Source organism: Grampus griseus, assembly GCF_964374135.1.
Source record: "Grampus griseus genome assembly, chromosome: 10".
In the NCBI taxonomy this organism is placed as follows: domain Eukaryota; kingdom Metazoa; phylum Chordata; class Mammalia; order Artiodactyla; family Delphinidae; genus Grampus; species Grampus griseus.
In genome coordinates this window covers 11809489-11829436 of record NC_139004.1, presented here as the reverse complement: position 1 = coordinate 11829436, position 19948 = coordinate 11809489, and the positions used below count along the sequence as shown (strand labels likewise).

General features: G+C 42.6%; 1 protein-coding gene across 1 annotated transcript in view; it reads left to right on the top strand.

Moving 5' to 3' along the window:
* The window catches only part of DTNBP1 (dystrobrevin binding protein 1), a 120208-nt gene that overhangs the window by 90136 nt on the left and 10124 nt on the right, over positions 1 to 19948 (top strand). The window contains exon 8 of the mRNA XM_082664388.1: positions 18547 to 18702. Coding sequence (XP_082520514.1) covers positions 18547 to 18702 — 156 coding nt within the window. The remainder of the gene's footprint in view (positions 1 to 18546; positions 18703 to 19948) is intronic.

Genomic DNA, 19948 nt, shown 5'->3' with positions numbered 1-19948 from the left:
AATTCACTGTCAGATTCTGGGGCTTTTTCTAAGGGACCCACCTATGTGTTTTTTTTTGTTTTTTGTTTTAATAAACAGCACTTTTTTTTTTTTTTAGATGTTGGAGGTAGGAGTTTTAGTAATTTATTTATTTATTTTTGCTGTGTTGGGTCTTCGTTTCAGTGCGAGGGCTTTCTCTAGTTGTGGCAAGCGGGGGCCACTCTTCATCACGGTGTGCGGGCCTCTCACTATCGCGGCCTCTCCCGTTGCTGAGCACAAGCTCCAGACGCGCAGGCTCAGTAGTTGTGGCTCACAGGCCCAGCTGCTCCGCGGCATGTGGGATCCTCCCAGACCAGGGCTCGAACCCGTGTCCCCTGCATCGGCAGTCAGATTCTCAACCACTGCGCCACCAGGGAAGCCCCCACCTATGTTTTTATAAGCAAATTTAAGAACTGGCGAAGCTGCCTGAGCCAAAAAGGCAGAGCTACCTGTTGCCAAGAGCATTGCCATTAATTGCCTTGACCATGGAGAATAAGAAGTTCCTCTGCATACAAGGGAAGGTAGATAGAGGACAGTGAAAGGCCTGAACAATTTGTGCCAAAATGCTTATCAGATCACTTCTGTCTCTGGAGTACTGTGTGGTTCTGTCTTACCTGAATTTAAAACAGAACATACATCATCTTACATAATATGAAGTTTGTGTCTTTAAGGGTTTAAAAATCTTGTATCTTTATCTAGGACCTTAGTTTATATGCTCACATATTCAGAGGACATGGAAACATAGGGCTGTTTCCCTGGTATGTTACAAACCATCTCATACAGTCGACTCAACTTGTTTTACTATAGTTTTAGGCAGACTTTTTCATAAGATGGCAAGCGTTTGGGTTTTTTGTTTGTTTTCTGTTTTTCTCTCCTGCTCGTGATCTTACGAAAACACAAAGTGATAAAATGAAAATAATTCTGTTTGGCTTAAACTCTTTTCCTGGGTGGGTGTTTCTTGAATGCTGTGCCTTCTTACTCCCACCCTGTAATTAGTCATCGATTTGCTATTTTCACAGTCATTCTTCAGTTCCTATTTTGTGCCTAGAACAGAGAAAGACCACACAAAGTTGCCTAAGAAAACAACTTATTTCTCTGTATTGGATTGGTGGGCAAGCCTTCATTCTAAGGAATATTGACATTTTGTGGAGAGTTCATGGAAAGGACGCTGTCATGTCACATCCCAGTTTCAAAACACCATGGGTCTGGTTTTAGGAGTGGTAGCTCAACTTATAGACTTTCCTTGCAACAGAGTAGGCTTCTTATCTATCTTGCTGCTGTTTTAAGTACATATCATTGAGTACATATAAGGGATTTCCCATAATCTCGTGCGTGTATTGAACCCTTCATTGAAAGGATAAATATCCTAACAGGTTGTCTGCTTCTGGATAAACTCAATACTCCTTCAGTTTCTCTGCCTACTTTCAGTTGTCAACCCCAAGGAAAAGTTCATTGCATTGTTTTGTAAATATGAATTTTGGGAAGTGATTCAGAGGCTATATTTTGTTGATCATTTGGGAGTGGCGTTATGTTTGGAATGCCATTTTTAATGCTTTACAGGTTTCTTGGCCAACTTTTCCGTAGTCCTTGGGTAATGGCATGTTTGTATTAAAGTGCATCTTGTTAAGCTCAGGTGGTTTTGAGTGTGTACTACACTGATTTTATGGACCAATTTGACATTGTCCACTGCCAGCCCCTGAAAGCCAGTTGCAGCCACGTCCTGCTCCCACTGTTAGCCTTGGCGATGGTACATGTTTGTTCTCAGCGCATGCAATGGCGTGCCAGTGTTCCCCTTCAGCTGCGCTGCTGTTTCCTGAGCGGCTGTGTCTGTCTGTCTTCTGCATGACTGCATCTTGAACACCTGGCCTGCTGTGACTGCCTCCTGCACCTCTGCAGTCGAGCAGCTGGTAGGAAGCCTGCTACCACCCACCTGTACATGGTGCCCCTGCTCCTGGATGTGTGGTATCGACTGTGCAGCCCCCATGCCAGGGTGGTCACCAGGTCATTCACCAGACTCTCGCTGAGCACGTGGCAGGCGCTGAGGCTGCCAGGCTGAAAGTGTAGGGGAGGAAAACTCTCTCCTCCACCTCTTAGGTTTAGTGCCTATGCCCTGAACATTAAATTGACAAAAGACAGATTTTTTATTTGAGGGCAATATTTTAATTTTTGTGTACACATGGAGGCCTTCATAGAAAAAAAGCGAAGACCCAGAGCAGCCGTTAGACCCGGGGGTTTATATAGCATTTTAACAAGGGTGATAAGTTGTGAAGATATAACTAGACAAGGAGGGAGAGTTCAGGCTTCTAGGGGTGGTAGACTGTGGGAAGGTGAGTATATGGGGACCTAATGGGAGAAGGGGGTCACTGAGTGACGTTTGTTACACGGACTCAGGCTGCTGCCTTCTCTGTTGATGCATCGTCTCCTCTGCCTGGTAGGGGAGAGGGAGACAACTTTACAAACGTAAATTTATATTTCCTTTACAAAGGGAAATTTATACCCTGCTTTCAGACAGAGAGGGGAAGGCCAAAGAGCTTTTCCCATTTCTGCTGTTCCTATATTGCCTTCAGCTCAAAATAATCCTCAGACCAAAGTGGCATATTTTGGGGTGGCATATCCCGATCCCTTTAAAAGACCTCATGTCTGCCCTCGAGGAATCTAGTGTCTGGTGGAGGAACAGAGGGTGAGCATGTGGCAGCAGTGACACTTACCTGTTGCAGTGGGAGGGTGGCGGAGAGAGAGCCGAAAGCTCCCTGCATTTGTCAGAGGGGGCAGCGTTGAGCTGAGACCCGGAGGACGAGCAGAGGTTGGCCGAGTGCAGGCCTCTGGGCCAAGGGCAGCGCAGTCACAGTCAAGGGCAGCGTTGAGCTGAGACCCGGAGGACGAGCAGAGGTTGGCCGAGTGCAGGCCTCTGGGCCAAGGGCAGCGCAGTCACAGTCAAGGGCAGCGTTGAGCTGAGACCCGGAGGACGAGCAGAGGTTGGCCGAGTGCAGGCCTCTGGGCCAAGGGCAGCGCAGTCACAGTCAAGGGCAGGGGAGAGCTGAGACCCGGAGGATGAGCAGAGGTTGGCTGAGTGCGGGCCTCTGGGCCAAGGGCAGCGCAGTCACAGTCAAGGGCAGGGGAGAGCGCGGGGCTTATTTGGAGCCCTAGGGTGTCGGCTGTAAGTCATGTGTAACTGGGAAAGCGGTTTCTCAGCGACACCTCCTGAATAGTGGTCTAGTTTCCAGGCTGTTCTTGCAAAAGTCCTCACTGTCCATAATGTAGTTAAAGAGCCAGGAGAAAACAGGAAGAACAGAGGGTAAAATAATCTCTGAACACCATCTTGAATCAGGAATAGTGTGTCTTTGACATTTCATACTTGTCTTTTTCACTTTCTGGTCCCTCTTTCTGCTGGGCCTTAATTACCCTCATGGCCAAAAGTCCCTACTGAGGCCTCCACCACAGCTGCCCTCTCCCCCTTTCTTCAAAATCGTCTACCTTTCTACCCATTTCTCCCCATATCTAGCATCTATATCTATTTTGAATGTTGCAGTTTTCTAAAAGCTCCCAAATAGAGTATTCTCGATTTGCTTAAAAGAGAAATGTAAAATATGTAAATCTCTAATGGTGAAATTTCAGGAAGTAGTTCAAAGGTAAGTGAGGAATTCGGTCTGCTCCAGAGGCTGCCCCATGTGTTGATGTGTTGCTCTCCCGCTGGTCCCTTCTTCATGTAACTTCTTCCTCTGCTTCTGGACTCAGGGATCTCCTCAGGGACCATCTCCTGCCATCCCTGCTGGCTAGTACCACCAGCCTGTCTGGGAAGCACAGAACCCATGTCTCATCCCCACCCTGTTAGCTGGCAGCGAGGGACTTATGGTAGGAGGAGGGAGGGGACCAAGGCAGCCATTCATAGTACTAATTTATTCATAAGTCACTCATTCATAAGCTTCCAGCAGCTTGTAATTGAAAGTGATAAATCCCCATTTCTAAAATATTTTCTGGAAATAATGTGGTATGATCGGCTTTCAAGCATGTTGAGATTTGACTGTCACTGAACCTTCCAGAAGCAGAATGTTTCCAACCTGTGGCATGAGGACATTTATAGCGAGAGGCTCTTGCATCCAAAAGCATGTTGAGCTGTGGGTTCTGTGTGATAAATGCAGTTGAAATATATGCAGTATTCTGTTGCAAATATGAGTAAATGTTGTGCAGAATAAAATTCAAAGTCATTTTTAAAAGTGCTACGGAACTCAATAGATTTCTGTTGTCATGTATTTTCTCAGTAAATTCTCAGTAAAAGTACACCCACTCTTAAACCTGAAAAGGTTTGAGACCATTGTTCTAGATTGCAATTTTTGGACTACTTAATTTGAAATCAAGGCAGCATAAGTAAAAACGTTTCCGAAGGTAATTGTTTTGAGTATTATTGAGTGTTCTTCAGTGATATTTAAAGTCTAAAGAAATCTAACATCTGAATTATTCTATCGGCATGGAGAATCATTATGCTAATGTGTGATCTTAAGCTGAACATAATTTTGATCTCACAGCATCCCACTGGTGGAGTGTGGGAAGCTGCCTGTGTAACCAGGGGGTTCTCTCCCCTGTGGACAGGACACTTCCTGAGGGGGACTTGGGATTGGCCCACAGGAGCTGGCTCCCGGTGGTGTGACTTGCCCAGTCATGGGGCAGAGCCCCTGCCCAAAAACTTCCTCTCTTAGCTTTGTTCCTTGAGCTTTAAAGGCCTTTGGATTCTACCGTGTCCTTTTGAAATGCAGATGTCCTTTCAGGGAGATACTAAACCTAAAAACACAGCATCTTGGCTCTGAATTGCTGGAAGGATCTTGTCCTCTAAAAACTTTTCACAGACTTTAGTCAACAGCTAGCTGAGTAAAAAGGCTGGTGGGAAAGATAACACAAGCTAATGAGGGCAGGAAAACTAGCTCCAGGAGAGGAGGCCAGGTAGCCACGGAGACCCCGGGGAGCAGGGGGGGCGCCGCCCGGGGACCGCCACCTCCTCCTCTCGTGGTGCCCACGCCAGCTGCGTCTTGTGGATCTCCAGATTCAGATCCCCCTTAAAAAGAAGAATATCATTTGTTCAGATAGAAATGCTCAAATTGTAGACCTGCAGATGGCATTCCTTCAACACCTTCTTTGGGGTCACACATAAAATAGAAAGTGGTGTTATCTCTGATTGCATTTTATTTTTGATGTGACTCAAGAAAGCAACCAAAGCTTAAGTTTATTTCCCCATACTGATAGTGAGACTCATCTCAGGGGGCAGCTGTCAGAATTGGCCCACATTTGTCAACTTGTTGCTTGTTCCTGGATGAGGAAGATACAGAAATATAAATTTTATATAGTTAATGAAAATTTAAATTTAGTATCTATATCTGTAATGTTTTACTCATGACTTAAAAAAAATGTAGGCTTCAACACCAGGCCCAATCACCACCACCAAGTTTGGTTTTGTTTTAATTAACATTGTCTCATTTTCAGATGTACTGAGACCTTATTGTCTTCTTTCTCTTTTTGACCCCTCCTCCAAATTTCCTTAGACAGGCATCTGAGTCTAGTTTTTGGAGATTTCTCAAAATTTTCTTATAATATAGCAGCCAGTCTACATCACTGTTATCATAGATATGAGAACTGTTACTTGAGAAAATTCCAGTGACACTACTTTTGTACTGAAATTCAAATGTTAGGAGCAAGGGAATGATTTTGGGTTTTGTGTTCTTTAGTTTTCTGTTTGCAAAAAAGTCATTCCTTCCTTACAAGTGTTAGAAGTGGGAAGAACTTGTTTTCTTTTGTTGTGAAAGTTTAGAATTTCGGAATAGAAAATACTGATGTGAAACCTAGGTGTGATCTGTCTTAATCCATGAACAGATTCTGTTTAACAGCTGGGAATCCAGAGCAGGTTAAGGTTCTCACATGTTTAATTATGTGATTACTTCTGCTGCATAATGAGCATATACCAGGCTTTCAAGGTTGAGAAGTTTGTTTAAACGTTTTATTTGCCATTTAAACCATTGTTATTTGCTGTTTAGTCTGTCCAAGATTACCAATTTTCAAAGCGGTAGAATGTATTATAAAATTTTTTAATACTTCAGAAAGGTCTTTAAAATCTCTTAATGTCTTAGGTTATCATTGTGATTAACTGCTTATATTAATGAAGCTCAAAAATGTTGATTAATGGAAATTTCTGGTTGTAAAAGTTCCAGGTAACACTGTATTGCTATAAAGTATTCTATTTTAAATCATGAACAAATAAGCTATAAGGAGTTAATAGGCATGTAGTAAATATGCTTATTAAATGTATTGAATAAATTAAATTTGTGAATGATATTACATAAGAATAAGTGAATAAAGAAGTACATTCATACACTGAACTTTTTTTTTTTTTTTTTTTTGCGGTACGCGGGCCTCTCACTGTTGTGGCCTCTCCCGTTGCGGAGCACAGGCTCCGGACCCGCAGGCTCAGCGGCCATGGCTCACAGGCCCAGCCGCTCAGCGGCATGTGGGATCCTCCCGGACCGGGGCACGAACCCGTGTCCCCTGAATTGGCAGGCGGACTCTCAACCACTGCGCCACCAGGGAAGCCCATATACACTGAACATTTTAACAGAAGGAATTTTTTTTTTATAACCACCCAAAACAATAAAGTATTAGTTGGATATGTCAAAATACATATTTATTATGATTATTGGGGAATGAAAATATATTTTGTGTGTTTATAGAACCTTATGCTTATTTGAATTTTTAATTCTAAAGCTATATAACATTACAAAAAATTTATACCATTGAGGGCCAACAACCCTCCACAGTCTCACTGTATTAATGAAACTAATTTTTCAGGAGTGCTTTACCAGCCCTTTTTCATGTGATAAGTTACACATATTTGTCTTTTTATTCTTCTTTTACTTAATATCTGATGTCTTCACCATGTTTGTTGTTGGCTACATGATGGCTCATCAAGTGGCCGAGTCATTTAATACAGAAATGAGCTTCTTTAGGTAGGTGGTAGCTCTTTTATTCTGTTGGATTATGTCCTTAGCGTGTATCTTCAGATGCGGTATCACTAGGTGAAAGTATGTTAGAGATTTTTAAAATCAGATTGCTTTCTAAGAGTCTTTTTAACAATTTATGCAAACATTAGTAATGAAAGTATCTCACCTCACTCTTGTTAGCATTGTTTTTATATTGGCCAATATGTAACTGGACAAAAATGGTACTTCAGTTTTAATAACATATAAGGCTGAACAATTTGTGGCTTTTGTGAACTGTTTTTTCTATTGAAAAGATTTTATTGGCGTCGATTTTTTTTTCTTTTTCTTTTTTTTATTTACTGTGGTAAAAATAATGATCTTTTGCTACTTGTGGCAATTCTTTTTCCTCAATCTGTTGTTTCCCTTTTTATTATATTTCTTTTAATATCCAAGAGTGTTTACTGTTCATGTTACACAGTATCTGTTGATCCTTGATAACTTCTTCTGTAGTGTGTAAGACCCCTTATTAGTAACTTTAAAGGTTTAATTTGGTTTTCTTTTTCCATATATCATTTTTGGTTTTCAGTTATTTAATTTATCCTGTATGCCTCTAAATTGATTTTATAAATGGCCAACTAGATTTCACAGTGCCACTTATTACAAATTTCTTTACTTTCTCCTTTGTTTCTGATATATCCTTTATTATATTTGTTTAGCATATGATTTGTTTATATTTGTTTAGCATATGATCACATCTCTTTTAGGGATTTTCCACTTCAATGATCCACCCATCTCTTTTTGTTTTACGTAATGTTGGTGGTTTTTAAAAATTATTTATCTTGTCTGCGCTGGATCTTCGTTGCTGCGTGCGGGTTCTTCAGTTGCGGCATGCAGAATCTTTTTTTTTTTTACCTGTGGCATGTGGAATCTTTAGTTGCGGCATGCATAATCTTTAGTTGCGGCATGCATAATCTTTAGTTGCAGCATGCAGCCTCTTAGTTGCAGCATCCGTGTGAGATCTAGTTCCCTGACCAGGGATTGAACCCAGGCCCCCTGCATTGGGAGTGCGGAGGCTTAGCTACTGGACCACCAGGGAAGTCACTCCATAATGTTTAAATTGTTGTTTTGTGAAGTGTTTTAATATCTGGTGGGGCTAGGCTTCTCCTCACCTCTCACCACCTTTTAAAAAAATACATGATCAAGTTTTGATTTCAGAATTACTACGAAAAATCCATTAGATAGCTTTTGATTCTTAACAATTTCATTTCCTATGTTAATTTCTATAACATGTATAATTTTTAAATCAGATTATTCATTTCATTGATGCTTCCAAATGTGTTATAGCGTGTATTGGGGCATGATAGTTAGTACAGGGGAGGAAAAAATGTTTTCCTCGATCCTCTTAGGGTCCTTGGCTAGGTCTGACAATCAAAATGACAGAGATTAACAGGAGAAAAGTGTACAGATTTATTTAATGTTAACTTTTACGTTAACACGGGGGCCTTCATAAGGAAATGAAGACCCAAAGAAAGAGTTAAGCTTGAGTGTTTTAAGTCAGGTTTGAGGAAGAGCGGATGTTCATGGAGAAATGTCATTAGGACAAAGGCCCTGAGGTAAGGGTAGTGAACTGGAGGAGACTTAGCCAGGCCAGCATGTTGCACTCTTCTTTGTGTCCCTCCGTCTTGGGGATAAGGATGCTCCTGTCTTCTGGGTACAGGGAGGGCACCTTCCACAGGAGGGTCTTAGGACCTGCTTCAGGGGAGAAGAGCAAGGGGCAGGTCAGAGTGAGCTTCCTGCTTCTGCCATTTCTTCAAACTCCTTCAGCTGAAAATATCAATATGCCAAGTCCAGGACCCCATCACCAGTCACTTATTTTCACATCTCTTCTGCCTCCGTCGGCATACCTTCTTTGCCATATATCTAACTCTGGGTATATGTATTTTTTTCTTCTCTTAATTTTTATTTGACAGAGTTTGTCTATTAGTTTTAAATACAAATGTAATTTTATATTGATTACATTAATGTAAACCCCTCCACGTTGTCTCTGCAAATGGTGAGGATGAGGACCTCCCCCTTGGCTGCATCTGGGTTCAGGACAAAGAACAGATGGTCACAACATTTTTGTCTCCTGCTGTATGAAGCCTGCAGGCCATGAGCCAGGGACTGGTAAGGGATTCCACAGAATGGGATCCAGCACTTTTCTGACCCTAGAGTTACTTGTCTCTCATCAGTGAAGATGACTACACGTCCTGCTTGTTTATGATTATACGTTTTGGCGGCTGCTGGAGCGTTTCCTTGTTAGATGATCTTGTAAATATTTTAAAGAGAGTTTAGGAGAGGACGTTTCTGTCATTTCCATGAATTGTGCCAACTTCCCCATCTTATATTTATTCTTTTCCATTATATAAATATTTGTACAAAGTAAAAATTTGACTGAAGTGGATGCGCAGAAACAGTTCATTAAGAGCTGTGGTTCTCAAAGTCTGGTCCTTGGACAACAGCATCAGCATCACCCTGGAATTGGGTAGAAATGTGAATCCTCTGACCCTGCCAGTTACTGAATTGGTAGCTCTGGGCATGGGGCCCAGTGATCCAGCAACCTCTGTGTCACCAGCCCTCGAATTGATTTTGATGACACTAAGGGCCTGCTATCTCCATAACCCCTTCGAATGAACTCCGTAAGAGTTGATCTTCATACTGAGATACAAGCAGCTGGTTTGTACTTCTTTTTCTAGAGTGTTGAATGTACTAACAATAACAACGACAACAAACTTTGGAGTTTGGAAGGATTCCTGGAGCAATCTAAACCCTTCCCGTTTTCCCCCCAAATTTTGTTGTTAAGTAGATCAGTACTCTAAGTAAAATTAAGAAAAATGTCAGGACTTTAAAATTCTAGGAAATTGGGCTAAATATTCATAACACAGAGCTTCTAGCCTGGAGTTTTTTAAATCTTACAAGAAAAAATTGGAAACCATCCAAAGAATGGGATAACATGGCATACGCTTGATATCTAACACAGCAATTTCACATACTGTTTCTGTAAAACGTATCCTTTGTAACATATCATGGACTAGCCCTTTCCAGTGGAGTTGAACCACCCCTTTAAACTGACATCTTACCCATCTAGGTTTTTGTCGACCCCGGCAAGAAGTACAGCCGTCGTGACGCTACCTAGACTCACTTCAGGCCACGGGCCTTCCAGTCCGACCCCCGCCATGACGTTGGAACAGGTTCATAACTCGTGAAGCCTCTGGCCACAGTTTGAGTGCACTTCTCACTTACCCATTAATCTTAAGCTTTTTGTTCTCATCATTCTTTAAGCAGTAAAATGACCAGGAAGATAAATGCAAACGTACCCTCAGCGTTTTGTTAATAGTTGAATCTGATTTTCTTGAAAAGTTACTGTCAAATTCAAAAGGTCCTAAATCCTTTACTGCTAATCTGATTTTCATTTTATCTTACCAAAAAAAAAAAAGAAAAAAAGACAGGATTCAGGAGACCTCTTCCTGCCCCAGTCAAAAGGAAGTAAAAATAGAATTATAGCATTTAAGAGCTGGATGTGACTTTCTTATGGATATCATCCAACCCCACCCCCACCCCCCGCTTCCTAACTGATGGGAAACTGGAGGCGTGGCGAGGTGAGTGGTGCGGCTCAGAGACCAGCAGCCTCATCAGGGGCTTCTAAGCTGCCTTGCTCTTCCCGCAGAAGATAAGGTACAGTTGAGCATTTCTGTCTTACTGCTTTGGGCAAACCTTGTACATGTCGTGTTTCTGCAGTGTCTATTTTGCTAGTACTCTAGATAGTGGTCATTTCCTTCAGGGTAATTGATAGAAATTTTTTAAGTGTTCCAAAAGTTTAGATACTAGAATAGTGTTTGTTTCCTGTGACATGGGTTTAGGAAACAGCTGTTCCAGTAGCTACTCTAAATGAACTTTGTAGAGTCTCCTTAGGAGTTGCCATGAGTTGTTGTCTAAAGGAGTTATTTATTCTGTCTGTCTGCAAAACCTGCCATTATTCTAAACTACTACATTTTAGGTAAGAAGTATCCTTTATTAGTTGCATGTAGAAGCAGTAAGTACCTTTTGGCTTTTGATAAGTGTGTGTGCGTGCATGCGTCGTGTGTGTTGGAGGGGGCTGAAGAGGCGCTCTGTAAAGAGCCATTTAACTTTCTGTTAAAACATGTCTTGACTTTAACATGCACAGAATTTTTTTTTCCAAAGACCAATTCTGAGGAATTAAGGAAAGGGCTCTATAATACTTTTGAATACTCATAGAAATAATGTATGGTATAAAATAATTGTAAACCTGTCTTGGAAACTAATTGTTGATGAAGGCTAGACAGAAAACTTTTAAAAACTGTAGAAACATAGGGCACAGAAGTTGGTATTTTAAATGAATGTTTAAAACCTACAATTCTAGGACAGTATTAATTAAAGGTCTTTTTTTTTTTTGTCCTCCCTGAAACAATTTGCATTCATTTTTTAAGGCGGGGCAGGAGGTTGGGGAGACTTTAAAAATGGTTGAGTGTGCCTTATTTTGAAAACTAATTTGAGATAGGAATAAAAGGTGACTGTTAAATGGTAAAAATACAGAGTAGGTGGGTTTTAAAAATGGAAGGAAATCTTGTATATTTTGTCACTAACAAGTCCTCCGTTCCTATATAGAATTTTTCTAAAATTAAATATATTTTCCTATTTAAATCATAGCAATTATTGGAAATATTTAAGAGGAAGTTAAAACTTGTTTCTAACAGACACATACTCTGGGGAAAAGGAGGAGGGAAGGAAACAGATTCTGTATCACAGTTATTAAGTAGGTCTCACCAAATGCTGGTGAGGAAGGATGTGGAAGAATGAGGTCCCCCGTACACTGGTGACAGGGGCCACTCCGGAAAAGAGTTCGGCAGTTCCTTTCAAAACCAAAAAATGCACTTAACCATATGACCCAGCAATTGCATTCTTGGGCATGTATCTCAAATAAATGATTTATTTTCATCCAGAAGCTGGTACACAAATGTTCATAGCAATTTTACTCACAGTATCCAAAAATTGGAAGCGACCCAGGTGTCCTTCAGTGGGTGACTAGTCAAACTAACTGTGGTCCCTCCACACCGTGGACACAACTCAGCAACAAAAAGAAACAAATTATCAATATGAGCAACTGCTAAGATGAACCTCAAGAATATGCCAAGTGAAAAATGCCAATCTCAGAAGGATATATATATACCACATGATTTCATTTAGGTAGCATTTGTGTAATAACATGATCACAGATTTGGACTTAGGGAGGGGTAAGAGTGGAGGAAGGGGGAGGGGATGGTTACCAGAGGGCAACCGGAGGAGCCTTGTAACAGTAATGTTGAACATCCTGATTGCAGTTGTTACACAAGCCTGCGTGTGTGATGAGCCTGGAGAGAGCTCCCCCATCCTGTACACACACACACACACACACACACACACGAGTGCATGCATGACTGGGGAAATCTGAATAAGCTCTGTGGAGTGTACCGCTGTTTTTTTGGTTTTGATATTGTACCGTAACGGGATAGGATGTTAGCACTGGGGAGACTCGGGATGGGTGTGTGGGACCGCTCTGTTCATTTCTTGACGACATCCTATGAACCTGTAACTATTTCAGAGTAAAAAGTTAAAAAAACAGCAACTTGGGCTTCCCTGGTGGCGCAGTGGTTGAGAGTCCGCCTACCGATGCAGGGGACACGGGTTCGTGTCCCGGTCCGGGAAGGTCCCATATGCTGCAGAGCGGCTAGGCCTGTGAGCCATGGCCGCTGAGCCTGCGCGTCCGGAGCCTGTGCTCCGCAATGGGAGAGGCCACAGCAGTGAGAGGCCCACACACCGCAAAAAAAAAAAAACAAAAAACAGCAACTCTTCCAGTGGTACAAAAAGAGAAAAAAAAGACTGAATATTGCAATTTCATATGGTTCAAGGAGAAAATAATGTACACCAGATGCTGATGAGCGTACATCAGAATGTTAGTTGTGCTCCTCCGCTTATGGTGATTTCAGAGGGATTTTCACCTTACTATTTGTGCCTTTTTTTTTTTTTTAATTTATTTTTGGCTGCATAGGGTCTTCATTGCTGTGCGCGGGCTTTCCCTAGTTGCAGCAAGCAGGGGCTATTCTTAGTTGCGGTGCACGGACTTCTCATTGTGGTGGCTTCTCTTGTTGCGGAGCACAGGCTCTAGGTGCGCAGGCTTCAGTAGTTGTGGCACGTGGGCTCAGTAGTTGTGGCTCGCAGGCTTGAGTACAGGCTCAGTAGCTGTGGCGCACAGGCTTAGTTGCTCCACGGCATGTGGGATCTTCCTGGGCCAGGGCTCCAACCCGTGTCCCCTGCATTGGCAGGTGGATTCTTAACCACTGAGCCACCAGGGAAGTCCATGTGCTTTTTTATGATTAAAATTTTTTCCACAATGTACATGCATTGTTCATGCATCAAAAAAAAAACTTTTAAATAAATGGCAAATAATTAGAAGCATAAGAAAAATAATGGGTCCTATTTTTAAAATTCTGTCACAATGACAGAATTGTGTAGTAATTTAGTGATCATGTAGTTTGACAGCCTGTTGGCAGTTAAATTTTTGTCAAAAAAGTTTAGGAAGGTACGTGTTTACCTACTTGTATTTAGAAATTTGTTTAGGAATTTACAGAGATTTCACATTTCTTCCTTGATCATATCATATGCATTTTAGTATCACAAAATTTGTATTCTCGATATAAAAACATCTAAATTGTAAATATTTAAATGATAGATTTAAAATCTATTCTTAGTCTTGCTTATTTATCTTGAATGAAAAATGTTCTCAATCTTTAATATTATGTAGAGATTACCAGAATTTTTCATAACTCATATTTAATTAAATTTTATTGTTTCCTCTTCTAACATTTTTGGATTAAAGATACTCTCAGTAAGTCCTTTTACAGACAGGTTTGTCCTGGTTTTCCTCACATCATCCGTTTCTTTCTTCCCAGCAGCTCCAGGCTTTTTCAGTCATTCACACCTCACTGTCTTTTATTACTTATCAGCTCTGTTAAAAGGGCTTAGTTGTGGAATAAGTTGAAACTGTTCCTGAAATGAGCCTGATGGATTTTTTTTAATATCTCATATATACCCTTATGCCCCATTAAAACATATAATTGAGAATTGATTATAACATCTTCACTGGTAATGGAATTTTTTTGTTTGTTTTGAGAAATTATCCAATTGAAATTGATAGTGGAGGCTAGAGTGGAAGTTGCAGTCAGATAAAACTTGAGCAATGACCTGGAGTTGAAATAAAGGAGACACAGACCTGGGTTGATAATAGAATTAAATGATTACTCCTGACTCCTGATAGAAAAACTACAGCATCTTTTACCTAATTTTTTGGTGTGTTTGGTTTTTCTTTTTAATCTTAAGGCTATTTGTTGAAGTTCTTTAAAATCTTTGTATTTGTCTGGCTTTCCCCGGTATAATAAATGACATCTTCGATGGGAACAGTGGGTCATTTTTCCTTATAGAAAATGTTCTATAATTTCTATTTTTCCACAGTCGTTCTCCCAAAGTCAGATGCTCTTAAAACTTCTGGATTTGAAATATTCCCTCAGTGTCCTTCCATCATTTCTCCACTCCCAAATGTAGTTGTTTCTTGGCAAAAGCTGAACCGATGATTCCAGAACAAACGGCACAATCAGAACATCCTTGCTCAGGCACGTAGCTGAGGGTGAATCTTCTTAGCTGCTGAGCAGGACAGTTATTTTTAATAACTGCCATGTGCTTTTTTTCATCATTGTCCTGAGTGTACAGCTGGTATAGAGTTAATGTACTTAGTTCTGTGATTCTAGCTTAGAGGTCAGCCCTGAGATGTAAGGGGGGCTCTGAAATAAAGTGGGAAATGACAAAAGGTGCTTGGAAATGTTTCAGATAACTAGTGTGTAACATGTCTTAAAACTTAAAACAGTGATTATTTTCCTTTAAGTCATTTTAAGTTCCGTAACCCAACCGTGTCCCCCCTTTTGTGAGGGCTGGAACATGATTACATTTCATTCCAATGTAAAAAACCTAAGACAAAAACTATAGAACTTATAATTCAGAAACACGAGAATTGAACATGAAGCAGAAGTCTTGAGAAGAATGAAAGTTTTCAAGTTGCATAGCTATATATCTCTATCTATAGAAAATCTTAGTTCAGTTGAAACAAGATATTCTTTAATGAAAACCCCTTTGATAATTTCTGCATTGATCTTTGTTTCTGAGCTTCCTATTTTGGATTTTTTTTTTTTAAAGAGTAATTGAACTTCGTTGGAAGTGTGTGAAGCATACTTAATCTATTCTAGGGCTGACTTATTCTAATGCATCTGGCAGTCATGAAGCATTTGATCAGATAGGTGGATGGCTGAAGTGAAATAAATGAGAAGACATCCTATTGAGTGTCCTTTCTCCCTCGTAAAAGTACATGCTCAATTCCTTGCACGTTAAGGGCATTGATAGGTGACTCAGTCTGAAGTGTCTGAGTGGGGCTGAAAGAGTTGGGGTGATTCTCAGTGTCGTGCTCATCCTGCTTCATGGTAATGTTTCGTATCATTTCCTTTTCCTAATAATAATGCTGGTATTAATATTCGCTGTCAGCTATTGGCAATACTGTGTGCCTGGTGATCCACGTGTTAACCTCATTTCATCCTGCCAACACCCGTATGAAATAAGTTCACCACTCTTGTACAGAGGAGGAAGTTGAGACCCAGAGAGGTTCAGTTAGTTGTAGCTGGTAATAGATATCCTTGCTTGGGTTTCTCGGGAAGCAGAGCCTGAGATGAGGATTTTCCTGCAGGTAGTTTGTGAGAGGTGATCCCGGGAAGCAGGGGTGAGGGGGCAAGGAGGAAACGTCGATAAAGGGATGCATTGTTGAAGTCGCTGCTGCGGTTCCACCAGGACCTCTGACAATTGTTCAGAATGGCTCCTAGAATTGTCCATCCAAAGGATGGGAGCCTGGGCATTGATACACTGGCTTCTGTCACCCATTGGGTGAGAGCTGCCTTAATTCCCCAGAACTTCTGGGCTAAGCTGACTTGTAGGTTCCCTGGGATTCAGAGGATATTCTGACCAGCCCCCCCCAAAAAGAATAAGAGATGCACCTTGAATTGGGACCTTGTGGGCATACAGATGAGCTCACATAGAGCTGCCTTTCAGAAATCAGAGGTAGGCTAAAGGGAGGTGGGATGACGTGCCCGAAGCACCTAAAGGCATCACGGGGACAGGACCAAGCCCAGACTGCTTCCAAAACCTGTGCTCTTTCCAGACCATCTCCCTGTGAACAGAGATATGAGATGGGGGCTGCAAGTCAGGGTGACATGAAAATTCAGAGAACGCTCATAGTGGTTATCATAGTGTGAGAAGACTGCACATCACCATCGTTGTACATGCGATTACATGTCGGGATGATTTACTTTCCCGTCTGTGTTGCTTTGCTTAATATTAGCATTCCTTGCATATATGAAGATTAGGATACAAGAAGAATATCCGGAATATTCTAAATATTGAGGCTGTAACTGATTTGGGATTAAAAATATACTCCATTATCAAGTTTTTAAGATCTACACGTACAGGATCATGTTGTACCTGGGAGCTGTGACACGAGGTGTTGAGTATTTGTGGAGGGAATGACTAAGGTCGATCATGTGGGACCTCCAAGACTATTGTTCATTGTAAATTCTGGGGTTTTTTTTTTTTTGGTTAAAAATCACTTGGTAACACCATGAAGACTTTCTTATTAAGATTTTTAATTTAATTTTTAATAGGTGACGTATAGCATTGTGTAAGTTTAAGGTGTACAACATGTTGACCACTGTGGAGTCGCTCACACCTCCATCATGTCACATAATTACCATTTCTTTTTTGTGGTGGGAACATTTAAGATCTAGTCTCATAGAAACTGTGAAGAGTATAATACGATGTTGTTGACTGTGGGCACAGTCATACTCTCTTCTACCTGCAAGTTTGCGCCCTTGGACCAGCATCTCCCCAGCTCCTCCACCCGCTCTCCCCCTGCTAACCACCACTCTGCTGTTTCTATTATGAGTTCAACGTTTTTAGGTTCCACGTATAAGTGAGATCATACAGTATATGTCTGTGTCTGACTTATCTCACGCAGTATAATGTCCTCAAGGCACACCTGTGTTCTCTCACAGCAGGATTTCCTTCTTTCTCATGGCTGAATAATGTTCCTTTGTGTATATGTACCACATCTTCTTTATCCATTCAGATACTGACAGACACTTAAACTGTTTCCATATGTTGGCTATTGTGAACGATGCTGCAGTGAGCATGGGAGTGCAGATCTCTTTTTGATATCCTGTTTTCATTTCCTTTAGATAAATATCCAGAAGTGGAATTAATGGATCATATGTTAGTTCTATTTTTAATTTTTTGAGGAACGTTCATGCTGCTTTCCGTGGTGGCTGCACCAGTTTACAGTCCCACCAACAGCGCATGAGGGCTCCCTTTCCTCCACATCCTCACCAACGCTTGTTATCTCTTGGCTTTTTGATGATGGCTGTTCTAACCTGTGATGGGGTTCTCTGCTCAGGGTCTCACAGCCTGGAATCAGGGGTTGACCAGGCTGCAAGGAATCTGTTTTCCAAGCTCGTTCAGGTTGTTGGTAGAGTCCTGGCTTCTTGTGGTGGTAGGACTGAGGTCTCCATTTTCAGGCTGGGCAGTCAGCCTGGGGTGGCTTTCAGCTCCTGGACACACCTTCAGTCCTTGTTAGGCCTCTCCATCTTCAAAGCCATGTCAGACCCCTTCTGTGCTCACATCTCTTCTCCTGGAAGAGTCCAGGCCCACCCAGACGACCTCTCTCTCATAAAGTCAGCTGTGCCACAGAGAGTACCCTAATCACGAGTCCTGGGGTCCTGTGGGCTGTGCATCTGGGGGCAGAGTTCCTGGGGGCTGTCTTCAAATCCTGCCCACCGCACCCCGTGAAGAACAAAGGACTGGAGAGTTAGAAGTAGATTCAGGACCACCCCTTGGCCCGTGTACAGGATGAATAGTGGTTGCATCATCTGTGTTCCCCGTGCAGCCTGGGGAAGGGTGAGCTGCCAGTGGGTCACATGGGAAGGTAAATGCAGGCTTCTTGTTGGCGGCGAGGCTCAGGCTCATCGTATTACAGTTCTCCCTGGCGTGACTGACGCAGCCCTCGCTGGAATGTAAAGTTCTTATGTTTCACGTCAGTCCTGGGGTAACATGTCTGTCCCAAATGTTCATACAGCATGTGGCTCAGCAAGGTTAACTGACTCAGCCAGGTGGCTGGTTCACGGACAGCAAAGCCACGACCAGGTGCTCTTCTCACAGACTCCGGTGGCCACGTGCTGGCTCTGCAACCAGCGTTTACTGAGTGCCTCCTGAGGCCGGGCTGGGTGAGGTTAAGGTGGACGGTGGTCACGGTCCTCCAGGAGCCCCGGCTCTCCACCTGTTGTGCTGCAGTCAGGGGGCCAGATGTGAGCCCGTGAGTCGGTATTTATACCCATTCCGGTCTCAGTCCTTTTCCAAACCCTGCCTGACCCCAATTATTCTGTGTCCTTAGCTGAACTCGACGCGGAGCACACCCAGAAGGTCCTGGACATGGAGCAAACCCAGCAAATGAAGCTGAGGGAGCGGCAGAAGTTCTTTGAGGAAGCCTTCCAGCAGGACATGGAGCAGTACCTGTCCACGGGCTACCTGCAGACAGCAGAGAGGCGAGGCAAGTCAGGAGCGGGCCCTGCGCTGTGTGTGGCTAGGGTGCTGCCTCCAGAGCAGGGCTGGGACAGAGGCTCAAAGGGGATGCGTCCTGCCATCTTTGTCTTGCTGTTGCCTCTTCTTGTAGTTCTAGGCTTTTGTTGAAGATATTTAGAAAACATGGAATACATTTTCTTAAAACATTAAAAAGACAAACATTCGCCATAATTCTGTAGCACAGAACCCCTAATCCCTGTTACTATTTTAGGCTGATTCTCTCTTGTGCCTATTTATATAGACTGTACACATATCTGGCTTTGTATCTAACTTTCCTTCATGGTGTATGGGGATCTTTCCCCTATATTATTAAAAATCCTTTGAAAGGGTATGTTTTAAAAGCAGCATCTTCATGGTCAGGACATATCCTAACAGTTTCCTAGTTGGACACTTAAGATTCTTTGCCTCTGTAAGTCGTGCTGTGATGTACATCTAGATGCATCTGATGGTTCCCAAGAACACGCTGAAGGGCACAGGAGTTGGATTCCAGGCCCCTTCACCAGCCCCTCCTTCCCAGGACCTGGTGCCTGTGGAGGAGTGGTCTGGGCGGGCAGCTGACGTTTTCTCTCTGGCCAGCACAGGAGCAGTGGGCAGTGTGTACAGGCATCCTGGGCTTCCCCGCTTACCTGCCCTCCATCCTCCTGGAAGCCCCTGCTCCTCCCAAACCTCTGTGCTCATTCTTCCTCTTTTGCCTGGCCCTGGCCTTTGCTCTCCATGCCCTGCCCCTCACGGAAGCTGCTCCCAATTTATCTGTTACCCTCCCTCTGTTCCTTCCTTCTCTATGTGCTCCCCAAGGAGAGGTTAAAGAAATCAAAGAATGAGGAAGGAAAAGAATGTAGAGAAAACAGACTAATAGGCGTGACTTAGAATGACTGACGGATGCGTTGACGGTGCTTCTTAAACTGAGGTGGATGGTACAGATTTGTTCAACTGCTTCATCTCCAGTCAGCTCGCCCTCTGTGTGTCCCACTGACGGAGAGTCTGTCTTCATCTGGGAAAGTCAGACTGCATGTTCCCTCAGAGTACGTTTGCTATTCAGTTTCTTTAATGTTTGGTGCTGGTTATGGAGAGAGCCATCCCTGTTCACTCCAGGGATCTGTGTCATGTGGTGGGCAGCAGCTGAGAAGGACACCACCCTAGTCTGCTTGGGCTGCTGTAACAAAACAACACAGACTGGTAGCTTATACACAACAGGGCTGGAGGCTGGAAGTCTG